The sequence below is a fragment of the Poecile atricapillus genome, chromosome 24 (genome assembly GCF_030490865.1).
Source record: "Poecile atricapillus isolate bPoeAtr1 chromosome 24, bPoeAtr1.hap1, whole genome shotgun sequence".
Classification (NCBI taxonomy): domain Eukaryota; kingdom Metazoa; phylum Chordata; class Aves; order Passeriformes; family Paridae; genus Poecile; species Poecile atricapillus.
The window spans coordinates 4,374,580-4,388,682 of NC_081272.1; the positions used below are offsets into that span (position 1 = coordinate 4,374,580).

General features: G+C 42.4%; 1 protein-coding gene across 6 annotated transcripts in view; it reads right to left on the reverse strand.

Annotated features, from left to right (window-relative positions):
* ZMYM4 (zinc finger MYM-type containing 4) overlaps positions 1-13,867 on the reverse strand; it is a 39,018-nt gene extending 25,151 nt beyond the window's left edge. For 2 of the 6 annotated variants that reach the window (XM_058856248.1, XM_058856246.1), the window contains exons 1-5: positions 13,709-13,867; positions 3,271-3,313; positions 2,347-2,874; positions 759-826; positions 25-192 (exon numbers count right to left, since the gene is read on the reverse strand). In XM_058856248.1, coding sequence (XP_058712231.1) covers positions 25-192; positions 759-826; positions 2,347-2,874; positions 3,271-3,313; positions 13,709-13,750 — 849 coding nt within the window. In that variant the 5' untranslated portion in view covers positions 13,751-13,867. Of the gene's footprint in view, positions 1-24; positions 193-758; positions 827-2,346; positions 2,875-3,270; positions 3,314-7,081; positions 7,224-13,708 lie in introns of all 6 variants that reach the window. The other 4 variants (XM_058856247.1, XM_058856251.1, XM_058856252.1 and 1 more) reach the window with 4 other exon arrangements.
* Positions 13,868-14,103: the final 236 nt, after the last annotated feature.

The following is a 14,103-nucleotide window of genomic DNA, read 5'->3' on the forward strand; positions in this document are numbered from 1 at the left end:
TGAGAAATGCAATGGGAAACTTACCTCAGAATTACCAGGTTCATCTTTAATTTTGTCTAATAGTCCCTGCTGTGGGGCCATAGCTTTAGCATATTCGTCATCCAAAGGCTCCTTCTTAATTCTAATATTTGGTGCAAAGGAATTCAGCTCTTGTCCAATAGATTCCTTACTAGAAAATAGGTAGCTAGACTCCTGAAACAATAATATGAAAAAGAATTCACCCTCCTGCATCTGCCATGAGGAGTTGGGCTGCTGCCAAGGGGAGTTTGTGTTGCAGACCAAGAGATTTGGGTCCTGCCAAGGTGGGAGAAATGCTGGGCAGCAGCTGCTGCCTCAACCTCCCTGCAGCCCCCTCTCTCATCCCACCCCCAATGCTTTCCACTCCTCTGGCCAAAGCAGAAGACACCCAGCTCTGTAAGTTGGTTGTTTGGGAGTGTCTCCTGTGGATACAGCTGTTCCCTGGCTCATGTGGAAAAAAGGCAGCAGGTCAGGTGGATGCATCCAGCTGTAGGTTCGGCTCACCGGTCACTCCAACCATGCTGAACAGGAAAGTGGCTACCAAAAGAATCCTCAATCCAAAGAGAGGGTCAGGAAAATTTTACAAAATTATATGTACTGTTTAAGTAGCAAAGATGTCTAAGAGTCAGAAGATGAGTTTCCTTAACACTCAAATTTACACTCAAATACAAAATACGTATTTTGAATTATTCCATCATATCGCTGCACTTGCAAAAGTGGTTGAAAGATCTATAGCTTACCCTGAAGTTAGTTTCTGGAGTTTGTGGCGCTAACTGCGTCCGTAATGTTTCTTCTACTTGATTATGAACTGAGGAAAACATATACATTAAATAGAAATGAATACAGGTTCCAATGCATTTCCTTTAAAACTATCAGAGTCTCATTCTGCTCCCCAACCCCAGTGTCTGACAGCACCTCACCACTATTAAACTACTCCCTTTCTCCTCCTTGCAAGTAAGCTGGTAATCCCTAAAGAGAACTGACTCTTTTAAAATTATTCTATTGGATCATTATTTTCCCATTCCAGCAAAATAGTTGTAAACTTCCGACGCAAATTGTTCATTCAGAATTTTCCACACCATGCAGGTTCTGGACATTCCTGTTTTGATATTTAAATCAGAAAATACTTTTCAGAGCAACATCTTCCAGCCTTTTCTTTGCTGTTCTTTTGACTTTCCCCCTCTTCTCAGGAAATAGCATCTTCTGCTTTTTCAGAATATATTATTTAAAAAACGTGGATTTGCCTACATACCGGATGCTACCATGAACATTTATCTTTCAGGTTTCAACTACTGACTACTTCACCTGATCTTTTAACTGTAGGTATTTACAATTTTATGAAATATATCTTATGTACAGAAACATTCCTCCCTTTATTTCTAACTGAAGGTAAAAGTAGAGATAGATCTGTAACTGTATTTAAAGAAATATCTTTATTGCTTCTCTATCATTGGTGCCACCTGGAAGCACTGATTTTAAGATGCTGTTGCTGAACATATGAAGTTTAAACCTCATAACTGTAAGCTGTGAGTGAACAAGCAGCCAGGAGTCCCTCACGTGCTGGCTCACCCTCCCTCTGCTGAATAAGCCTAAATCATGTGCTTGGTTATTCTTAACTCCTTCATTCACTGTTCTGCTGTAACTTTCAGAGCTTGGGAAGTCAAAAATAAGTGTGTGGGCAGCAAGATTACAGAGACTGTCAAATGAGAAAGGGATTTTAGGCATCTTTGATTCTCTCCACGTTGGCTGGATGAAGTCCAAGACACAAGTATTTGAGGAAGAAGGGGAGCAGTCTCCCAGGAAAAGCAGATTTCAAACTATGTTCTGGCTTAGTTCCTGCCAACACTAACTCCTTTCTAGCAAGACTTTCCCTGATACTATCAAATCCATACTGTTTCAAATGCCTAGGCATTAGTGAAGAATTGGTGCTTCACTCAAAAAATCTTTACTGGCCATCAAATTAACCTAAACTTCATCACCTTTTCTTTTAAGAAGTTCCATGGTCTATAAAAAACAGTGAGAAAAACCAAAAGGAAGCTTGAATTGTCACCCAGCTTGGTTTAGGAAACCACAACAAAGGATATGTTGAGGCTCTGTAACAAGCTGTGGAGGATGAGACCTCCCTGACCCTGTCATGCCCTTTGCAAATCCTCCTCCTAACACAGAGTTCATTGGATTTCAGGGTTCTTCACAAAATGCTCCCCTAACACAGCTCTGCCTGTTCTCTTCAACAACATGATGTTTTTAATAATTAGCCCTATTGCTGATTTCTCTCTAGTTCTTTCTTCCTCTTTGCTGGGCAGCCAGGTCTGTGATGTCAACAGTTACCTGTTTTGTCAAGAAAACCACTTTTCAACCTAGAATCCACATCTTTAGGGATTTTTTCCAACTGTTTTTCACATTCTTGAAAATGTCCTTCTCTATTCTTGTCCTTTGCTGAAAAAGTCTCTTTGCCATTATCTCGTGTTATGCTAAAATCTTTTTGAAGTGATTTAAACACAGGGCCCTGATCAAAGGGAGAAGTGAGATCCTTCTGGATTGCATTCTGAACCTGAATTTCTTTCTCACTGTCCAGTTTGTGATCTGGAACTCTCTTGCCCTCTTCCAGATGATCTTCATCACCAATCGCTGAAGAAAGAGTGTCTTTTGGAGTGAAATTCTGATCATCTTCGTTGTCACTCCCAACAACAGGTATGCCTGCAAGATCCCCAGAGTTCAGAAAATAATCATGATCATCACCCTGCAGTGAATTTTCAGGTCCTGCTCGATTCGGTACTCCGTAAGACAAGCTCTCGAGGGCGGGTGTTAAGTTGTGGTCAGCATCCTCAGACATCTCTGCATCCAGAATTTCACCACCTAGGGAGAAAAAAATCCCAGTAAACAGTCTGAAAATTGACCAACTTCATGTGTAGCAAAGGAGAAGGGTGAGTGTCCTAATCTGGCTCATGCTGCAATCCCTTGAATACTCTCAGCCTTTTCAGGCCAACATTACTGTGAAAACATTGCCGACATAGAAATGGTTCAGTCACCTTCACCACTCTGAAGCAAAAGCTCAACTGAGTAATACAAACCAAAGAAATTAAAAACACTAATTTCCATTCACCTCACTTGTAGCACTTGTGGAGAAGGCAATGTAGGAGGGAGTGAGCAGGAAGGGCTGGGATGAAGGCAAGACAGTCTTGTTCAGCAGCAATGACACTTCCAAGAAAGGAAGTGAAACTATGACATTCAAGAATAAATAGAAATACTTACATTTTTCTGTAATATCAAATACCGCATCAGATTTATCTTCAAACTGTAAAAAAGGAAAGCACTGTGTCATTGTCTTGGTCAGTTGACAAGTACTTTGCTAATAAGTATCTGATCAAAACCAAGCAGAAGGATCACAATTCCTCTTCCTCCTTCCTTGCCCCAAGCAAATTTTTATGAATTAAGACTGTTACATCACTGAGAAGCCAAACCTGCCCTAATGAGTTCAGAATACATAGAAAAGGCACACGAGGAAAACTTAGAAATAGTGTTGCCTCCCAGAGGAGAGAGGGAAGGGAATGACAATTCTCTTCTACCTGGGATACTGGTACCAGGTCAAGGCCACAGACTCTGCCCTGACGCTCTACGGGCCTTCATTCCCTCTGAACATCTCAAGTGAAAACCAGGAGCACAAGCAGCTCCCACTACCATGGGCTGCACATATCCAAGGGTTTCACCTCTCTTACAGGGAATGTCCCTTTTCCAGGAACAGAGAAATGCAATGCTTAACTTCCCAACACAGCAAGTGTCAGTGTGAGCGCAGAAGAACCAGATGCTGACTGAGTGCTGTACAAAAATCTGTCTGCATTAAACATCCTCTGACAGATGTTGAATTTGTTGGCATGCTTGGATGTTGCCTGGAGAAGGATAATTAAAGTTTCCTTCAGAATGTCCAACTCATGAGCAGCCTTCTTTTCTGCCCAAGAGATAACAGTAACTCATTTAAGCCCTCTCTCCTTTCTCTGAGTTGCCAGCTCTACACTTCTTTCCTGGTAGATCCTGCTCACACTGCAATTCTTAAGCCATCTTAGGGAAAGTAATGGGATTTGATAGCAAAGGGATGAGCCTTAATTTCATTTAACTTAAGTCATTTAGTGGATAAATCCAGTATTTCTCAGGACTTTCATGGGAACTATCATTTTGGTAGCAGCCAGCTCTAAAAAAGGATGACAACAGACTGTCCCAGAGGTCATTTGATGGCAAAAAGTCCCTTTCCAGTACCACTTGCAGTTCTGCAAAGACAAGGTAGCTCCTTTAGTTTAACTGGATACACATGGAATAGTGAGGACCTGTCCAGCATGGTATCAAGTCAGTTGGATACTGCACCAGAACTTTTAGTTTCTCTGAGCAGACACTTGAGGCTGGAAAAGTGAAGCACAGAACCAAAACAAACCAAAAAAAGGTTATAGTTCCACAAGGCCGATGCAAGTCTTCTCCATGTAATCTACAGAGAAAGAGTAAGGAACCACCTGCCAGGAAGGTTTGCAAGGCCTGAGCTCTGTTCTTGCTGTAATGATCTCATGGGATCTGGGAGATGGAAGTTTAATGTTGATCTAGAAGCCCGTTCACAGCCAACTAAGTTTACACAGGTGTAAAACTAATCCCCATAAATACTGGATATACTAAGTGTTTGTATGTGCTGCTGAGGACAGGGACAGCAGGGGTGGGCTGCTTTTAGAGAAGAACATGGAAAGGAACTTGTTGCCATTTGATAATAATATCAGAGCATGAAGTTTTGGGAGGCAAAAACAGTCGCCCAGGTCCTTGACTCTACACTGACCTTCTTTGATCTTTTTTTACTTCCTGTCAGGAATTCTCTATCCTCTCAAAAAATGACACAACAGAATTTGATGGTAGGATGAAGGATGTTTTCAGTTGAGATAAAGCACGAGCTCACCCTTTTCTCAGAGTAGGCTTGTATCAAAGTAATTCTTTAACTCTTTTGAAACCCAGAGTACCTGGGGGAAAGTATTCCAGGTCCCACACAACCCTGGTTGCCTTACACATCCAGGGACTCCTTCTCCTCTCCTGGGGTAACAAATCTTTTGCCAGCAGCTGACAACTCCAGGAATATTCGAATTAGCAAGGGATACATTTTGCAGAGTGGATTTCTCTCTTTCATTCAAAGAAACACTAAGCACAAGTGGCCACCTGCAAGAGCATGAGTGACTCCCATAAATACTATGGAGAATCTGGAAAACACAATCTACCTGGAAAGAACCCAAGACACTTCACAAACACAAGTTCATCCTAGGGAAAAAACCAACCCTGTTTTGTTTCTTTACTTGTTATTTTGCGAAGCTATTAAAAGAAGAGATCATCTTGGATATCTTCTTCCTTCAAAAGGTTTTCAAACACAGAGGGAGATCTGTGTCTGTGGTCAAAAGCTTTTCCTGGAAATATTTATAAACCAGGAACTCCAGCATCTGACAGTACCAGCAGCCTTATCTAAGCCACCATCTAGTTTCTAGCTGTGAATAGCATCAGAACTCCCACATAGTGTAAATTCATAGGGAGAAAACCAGGGGAAGTGTTTGGATGATTGTGTGTGTGTACACATATGTATCTACACACACACGGAAAAATTATATATATATATTTCTGCATTAATGTGGGGTATTTTTCTGCATTAATGTGGGGTGTTCTCTCAGTTATACACTTCTAGTCCCTTCCCTATGTCATCCTCCTTTCATTAGCCATCATCACTCTTAATTCCTTTTATTTTTTCTGCTCAGATTTTTTAAGATTTAGTGAGGAGTGGAGCAAAAGTACTTGAGGGACAAACATAGTATTTCCTCTGGGTCACTTTTGCCAGATCTAAGGAGAGAGGTACCTCGACAACACACATTAAGTCCTTGATAACTACAAAAGGAAAGTTTCAGGAACAGAAAGTTTTCTGTTCAGATACTGAGGCTTCAACTCTTCAGCTCAGTCCTCAAAACACACTTGCAGTTGTAAAACAAAACTCAATAATACAATATTCTAAAACACTTTCATCAATCACCTTGGGCAATATTTGCCAGAGAATAATAATTCTTAGTGTTTTTAACCATTTAACTCTGTAAGAGTTTAATACAGAGCAGTTTGAATTTGGTATTAGTGAAATTCAATGTTTTAGGCTATATCTTTTTTAGTGACTGCCTCATTAGCTAGCACTGCACACAAAGCAGTTCTCTGCCTACTCAGGCTGTAAAAAACAAATAAATGAGTGAATGAAATGAAACAAGAATACAGAAATGGTGAAAAAGCAATGAATGCAATGTGACTTGCTTAAAATTAACTACTCTATAAATAAAGACAGCATTGCTTTTATTAAAAAAAAAAAAAAAAATCCACTAGATATGTCACTGTTTTTTTTATAGATGCATATGAGACTCCAAGGGGGCAGTGTCACAGCCTCAGCACTAACCTGGCTTTGCTGGGAGCAGGGGACAAAAGGACACATATTTACACTTCAATACAATGTGCTAATTTGAAATAACTAAAAAAGCTGATCCATAACTTAACAGTGTTCAACACTGCCATGGCATCCATAAATCAAACTATTCATAGATTATTTTTGTGCAACATAAAGAGAAGCTGCCTATGGCTACAGTATTGTTTTGTATGCAAGACAGAGAATTCCACTGAAAAATAAACAAAATGGTGTAAGTACTTTACACACACAGATGAGTCTTTCTAGTAAGCTTCTGAAGTTTGATCCTAGATTTTAACATACCCATAAGTAAACTGTGGAAAGGAAGCAGATGTTAAGAGAACTGCAATTAAAAACAGTAAGAGATGAGTCTCAGTTTGCCTGTAATTTTCTTGTCCCTCTATGCACAGCATTACCCCCACTCCAGAATTCATTCAACTGACAAGACACCGTTTGAAACAAAAAACAGAAAACAAAAAAACCAAACAACAAAACAAACACTCCCCCCACCAAAGCCACAAAAAAGCCCTCAACAAACAAATAATTAAAAAAAAAAAAAAAGAAATTTGAATCGCTATTCTTGAGGCAGGTGGGTGAGCTCAGGAAGCATCCCCTGACCTTTTCCACATGACACGGCCCTGGCAGGGATGCCAGGCAGGCAGCCAACCGCGTGGCACATGCAGAATTACACAGCGGGTCCTGCCGGAGCTGCTTCCCGCTGAAACACGGCCAGCCCTATGGATTCATACCTTCAGAGCACCTAGGGAGGGAAGAGACAGGGTAACAAAGAGCCAGGCTGCTGCAGATACCTGCTACAGGAAAAGAACAGCTGAGGCAGGAAGAGAACCTGGTGGGGTCACAGCCATAGAGCTGAGCAGAGGCCCCCCCCAGCCGGCTCTGGGACCCCCAGCCCCGGCAGGCACACGGCACCTTCCCACCCAGAATGGGCTCAGAGCCCTGAGGGACAGCTCGGGTGTCTCTGAGTGTTCCCTGAGCCATGCTGAACACTTTAAAAGATTGTTTTTAATCCAGTCTGAGGGTAATACAATGGAGATGGTGATGGGAGTTTTTAAAGGCAAATCTCAAACATGCTCCAGTACATGTTTAAAAGCAGGCATTTCCCAGCTGCTTGTGCCTCCCTCTATTCTGTTTAAGAAATACAGTTTTACCTTGCATCTCACACATCTGCAATTTTTAAGTATCAGGACAGAAGATTTAGGCATGTGCTGCTCCCCTTTCATTTCTGTGTTTTAAAAATCCTGGACGATTCACCAGAAATCACAGGAAGCAGTTCAGCATGGAAGTTTATCATCCCTTTCTGTCACCAGGCTTTTCTGATATTCCTGAACTTTTGGAATATTCACAGGCCAATTCCAAACAAACTTTACAGTTACATACCCACCCAGCACACACACAGAACCTGCATACTGTTACCAACATACGTGAGGCCAAGATGAATTTGTCAAACACACAGAAGTCACAGAGAGCCTTATTTTTTCTGGAATATTGGTAAGTTTAATCTATACCTACAAAAACACAGGAGGATCCAAGTCCGTCTCCCATTCACCCACAAAATCATGGATTTAAGAAGGAAGTAGCTCCACATGTAATGGTTTCACTTTGCAATCAAGAGAATCCCAGACTGATTTGGGCTGGAAAGGATCTTAAAGATCATCTTATTCCAAGCCCTACCATGGCCAGGGACAACTTCCATTATCTCTGGTTGCTCCAAGTCCTATCCTGTCCAGTCCTGGCTTTGGACACTTCCAGGGATGGGGGCAGCTTCTCTGGGCAACCTGTGCCAGGGATTCACTACCCTCAAAAGGAAGAATTTCTCCTTAATATCTGTTATTAACAACAAATTTCCTTGCCATGGTCTTTGCAAAGACACCAGATTTTGATGTGTTTTGGGCTTTGCATTTAAGAAACACACACAGACACAAACCACACAGCAAGCAAACAAACCAAGACATCCACAAGAAAGATTTCGTTTCCAAACAAATAACTTCTTCCCTCAAAACCTCACCCCTGGCTCTGTGCTGAACTTCTCTGCTGCTGGTAAGACACAACCACTAAGGCTGGGACTTTGGTTACACTAAGGATGTAAATAAGCTGAAATAAAAAGAATTCCAGTTTCTCACAGTGTAAGGCAGGAACACAAAATGGAAATTACAAGGATGTAAAAATCCCCAATATCAGAGCAGGGTCTGTGACAATATGTATGTTCATGCTGCGATGCTCAGCAGTTACTTACTCCAAACCAAGCATTTCAGTTCAGTTACATATTTTAGTCTATTCCACAAGCAGGCCAGCACTGTCCAGATCACAAATGTGGTTTTGACCAAAGTTTTCAAAAGTATGGCTAGCGAGAAGATGATGTTTGGCAAAGCATGGAATCCCCTTAATTCCATTTAGCTCAGAAGCTGAACAGCTCATTAAGAGAGCCATCACTGTGTCTTTTAGGGAAAGCCAGCCCATGGAAAACAACTAAGTACCAAGGGTGACAATTCAGGGTGGAGCAGCAGCAGTAGAACCTCAGGAAGATAACTCTACTCAATGTCTCTTCCAGAAAGATGATTAACTATGTTAGTAATTAGTTGCTACTAACTATATTAGTAATAGAAGAAAAAATAAACCCAACCCACTGTAAATTAATTTTTAAAGACAGTGAACTGTTTGAACCTGAAGTTCTCTGCTCATCATTAGGATCTGTCCTCAATTAAGAAAACCACAAGGTGGTTTTGTGCACAAATTGAGAAAATTTACAACTGTAGCACCTTTTGCTTGTTGACAAACACAGCAGGACCATCTTCTGCTCAGCCTGTTTGTGCTCCCAGCCCCACACTGGTGACTGGGCTCAGCTCCATCAGGTACTGCAAGTCCTTTCCCTTCTCCTAAGAAGAGTTCAGCGTCAACAGCAATTGATGATGCAAATGGGAGAGCCTGGATGTACATCCAATTCTATTTCAGTATTTCTGCCCTTAGACAAAATATCTACTTCATTCTTCAAAGTACCTTCCTAACTCTGGCTTCCTTTTTGCCTTTTCCACAATTAAACACAATAAAATGCCGTTGATAGCCTGCATTAACTGTACTTCATAAAGCTTCCTCAGCAAACAGCACCATTTAAAGATTAAATATTTTAATGTACTTTCAACATTTTTAAGAAATATCAAGATTTGCAGAAGTACACAAATAAGTTATTAAAATAATAATAATAAAAAAGGAAGTACTCCAAAATGTCTCCTGTGGGAATAGCTCTGTATAGTTGTGCTAATTCTGTTTCAAGTTCTTCTCACCTAAATTTAGACAACTAAGCATTAGTTTATTAGGCTAATGATTCAGGTTTCCTCTCTTTCCAAAAGAAATTAAGGAATTCTGGCAGCAGCAATTTATCCTGCCCTGGGACTGCGGACCAGCTATCAAAAGGGAAAAGGACTAAATGTAGAATTAAAGTCCTGGGTTTGCCACCCATGTATTAAACTTTGGTTATGACAACAATTGGTCATCACACTCTTTTTACTAAAAAATTCTAAGGCATTAGACACAGCACACTTTAAGACTATCTAATGTAGAGGTAACCCCTATAATACTTCCAGATGCTTTTAAAATTAAACAAATTTATCTAAAGCAGTAGAAAACATGGTAACCAAAATGAAATACATTACCATCATTCTTCAATCAGTATTTACAGAAAGGATAGACATGTGACATAATTTTTGGATCAGCTTGGTAAAGCAAGTTACAGTCTCTTAAGCTTTTTATTTCCCTTGGAATTTCTGAGGAGCACTTCCAGAGGAAAAGAGAATGGCACTACAGGCAAAACACAGGCTATGAGGATGGACACTGCAAGCACCCCCAGTTCTGCTGACATGTCCTCAATGAAATATTCTCTGCTGCAGAAACCTTTTAAAGAGTTTAGAGGATCCCAGAGAACAAGTGTTACAAGCACATGTGAGGTCCAAGAGCTCTTAGGCTGTTACCATACTCATGGAATGGATGATGGAAATCACCTGAACTGAGTCAGTCATTGACAGAAAATCTTGAAGTTCCTGAGAGAAAACTTTGTATAAGACTTAGGGAAAGGCATTCTGGAAGGAATGATGGGGTACAATTGATGACAAGAGTCATCAGTTGTAGAATCCGGATGGTTTGGGTTGGAAAGGACCTTAAAGATCATCCAGTTCCAACCCCTAATGAGAGAAGAGTTCAGATAACCACTTCAAGAACATTGTGAGTGATTTCAGAATTAAATTCCACAATCCTAAAGATGCAAAAGGCCTTGAAATGGGCACAAAGAGCTGACTTGACTTTCTGTATTTTACACAATGTGAGAAGTCTTAATCTAAATGCCTGGGATCCATTATGCTCATTTTTGGAAAGAGAATTCAAAGATTATGACACTAAAACATCCTTTCAGAGGTGCACAAGCCTTGGCAGAGAAATATTTTCATCATCTTTGTATCATTCTGGAGCAATTCGGCAAAAAAACTTCCGAAAGGAGATGATCTCCTTCAATTTTTAATTACAGTCATGCAAAATTAAAAATCTTTTGCAAACACCTGTTTTATTGATGTGGACACACAAGTGTTCACCTGTTCATATCACATTAATTTCCATCAGCCCAAGTGTCAAATTTCAGTACAGCCCAAACTGTCTTTTCTAGTCCAAGGGGTCATAGACAACTGTTGTAAATAAATAAACATTCTAGTCAAAACAATTAACTGTTCAAAACAATGATACTGTACAAAAATTAAAATTGAACTGCCATAAGTATTTTTATAAACTACATAAAAAACATACTAGCAGATATTTTTCAAGTTAATATTGATCTTATGTAGTAAATGTTTTCCTTAGCATATACAACAGTTTGATTTAGGGCAGAAATTAACCTGCTCTAAAACAATTTAGCCATAAAAACTTACCAAAACCCATTAAAAATCAAATTAGATAAACTTCTGTCAGTCTTAGACAGGCAAAAACTTTATTCTTTAGTTTGCTGCTCATTCATGGATTGAGTTAAAAGATGGTGGCTGCTTATCCATGAGATTTGCAACATGCCATTTTCAGTGTATGTGCTTCTGGAATAATTGCAGAGATTCTAATACTGAAAAGAACAATTCTGAAAACACCACCAACTGCTAAGCTCCTGTCTGAAGAAATCATTAAATTAGTCTTTATTTTCTCCACACAAAGGAAAATAATTTTTATAAGAAATGCTTGTTATGTCTTAGGCACAAGACTTGGAAGAATGCAAACCCATGACCTCCTGTATAATGGGAACTGAGCCACTGTGGGAAAGAGAACTGGGATATGCAGGTCTTCCATGACCTTATTAATTATTGGGAGATCTCTGTGTGCTGGATTTACAGTTTGCTAATCTCACTCCTCACAAGCTCCATCAGCCTTTGCAGCAGCTCAGGATTCACTTCTCCCCATGTTCCTCAAGAACATCTTGGCACAAAAACAGCTTTGGGATGATGTCTCATGGGCAAGTTGTGTTTCCTCTCCTAACTTAACCTGCCCAGGACAACACCACTTTCCTGGATCATTTCTAAATTTTACTGAAGTCCTCAACTTCAGCAGGACCACAGAATGTTGTCAATGCTAACAGGACAAGAAGCTTTCCATAAGCTACAGGGACACATGAAGCAATAACTGATGGAGACTTCCAGACTTGGCACCCAGGGAATAATTAGCCAACAGGGAGAGAAATTGTTTTTCCTGAGACCAATGAAGATTATATTGACCGGATATTTGTTATTCCTTGGTGGATAACTGACAGGCTTGAGAAGAAAAAAGGCAACATTCTCTTTTTCTGCAGGTGACACCAAGTAACTCTACAGATAAATGGAGCATGTCAAGGCAGTGAGCATGAAGAAACCAGAGACACCAGGACAGACTGCATGACCTCTGAGCAACCTGCTCCAACATTTAACTGTCCTCATAGTGTAAAAGTGTTTCCTTATGTCCACTAACATTTCAATCACTGGCAATGAAGCTTAATTCAAGATTTCTCAAGTTACTGTCCTACATGCAGCCATTTCCCCTCACACTTCTTGCAGCTAGCCAATATTTGATTCCCCCAAAGACCTGCATGTTTATGTACTTTCTGTGAGCAATTCCATAAAACTCCTGGAGCCTGTGTTTGAAAGACACGGGTCTAAGAAATTCACAGAAAATTTTCACTCCCTCACAGCAGAGCAGTCAGACGTCTATGCAACTCACCCAGTGAGACCCTGGGAGGTCATGTTCTGTTTGGTAACAATTAGTTTCAATGTTCATCAACAATTAGTTTCACTGTAATCACAAGTTTCAAGTTCCCTGATACAAATTCAGCAGTTAAACTTGTCTCACATGCACCAACAGACAACTTGAGCCTGTGCTAGTCTTTCCCAAGGCTGGAGAATGGCAAAGCTTCTTGGGAAAATGGAACTGGACAGCTCAGTCTTATAGTGGGCTATGGACTCTTCCATGCAAGAACAAATATGGTTTTCCTGGCAAAAAGCTTTCAACCAAACATGTGCAGGAAAGAGGACTGGAGTCATGGCAAGATTATTTTTAGCACTGCTTAAAACATTCACCTATGGTTCCTTCAAAGCTACAAACTGTTGGCCACAAAGAACCTTCCACTGGTTTAAGAGATGAAGTAATTCTTCAAGTAAAGTTGGACTTGATCATCTTGGAGGTGTTTTCCAACCTTAATGATTCTATGATACCGAGTACATGAGAATGGACAGTGTGCTTACAGACCAAGAGGTGACAATGATGACCCAGGTTGTGAAAGACCAAGAGCTGGGATGTTCATGGCTGAAGGTACCAGCACAAGGGTTTACAGCCAAGTCCTGGAAGGGGCATGGCTAACAGAAGTCACTCAACGGTTACAGCCTGAGCACCCAAGAATTGGATGGTGCTGCCATCTTGACTCACTCTGGCCTGACATGGACAACTGAAATTAAGAGGAGCAGCAAGGACATCCTGCTTTAAACAAGGAGACAGACGGTGACGACAGCTCCTGGTTAGCTGCAAGTTTATTATTTAAGTGATGCCAAGACGCTCGTGGCGATGATGCTTGGACACTGCCCTGGGGGAGAGGAAGCTAAAGGGCCCCGAGGCCGGAGGGGCAGCGCCGCCGGCCTGGGGCAGGGCAGCTCGTGTGGCTCGGTGCCCCCAGGACCCCCGGCGGGGCCGCGCCTCGCCCGCCGCATCCCGCCCCCGCCCGCGCCCCCCGCGCCCCCCACTCACCCTGCTGCGGGGGCCGGGCCCCTCCTCCTTGGCCTCCGCCATGTTGCGCCCCCCCCCAGCTGTCCCAGCCCGGGGCGAGGGGCCGGGGGTCACTCCCTCTCAGCCTCCCCCGCGCTCCGGGGGGCGGCGGCTCCGGGGGGCTCCGCGGAGCGGCGGGAGGGGCTGAGGGGGGCCCGGCGGTTCCCCGAGAGCGGCGGGGGGGGGGGGGCTCGGACCCGCCAGGCCGCGTCCGCTGCTCCCGGAGCTGCCCCGACCAGCCCAGCGCGGGGCCGCTCCGCGCATGCGCCGCGCGCCTGCGCGCGCCCGCGCAGGCGCGGCGGGGGCTCAGCGGGGCCGCGGCGTCGGGGGTGCCCCGGGGCGGGGGGGGACGCTCCGGGACCCCACGGCGGCAGCGA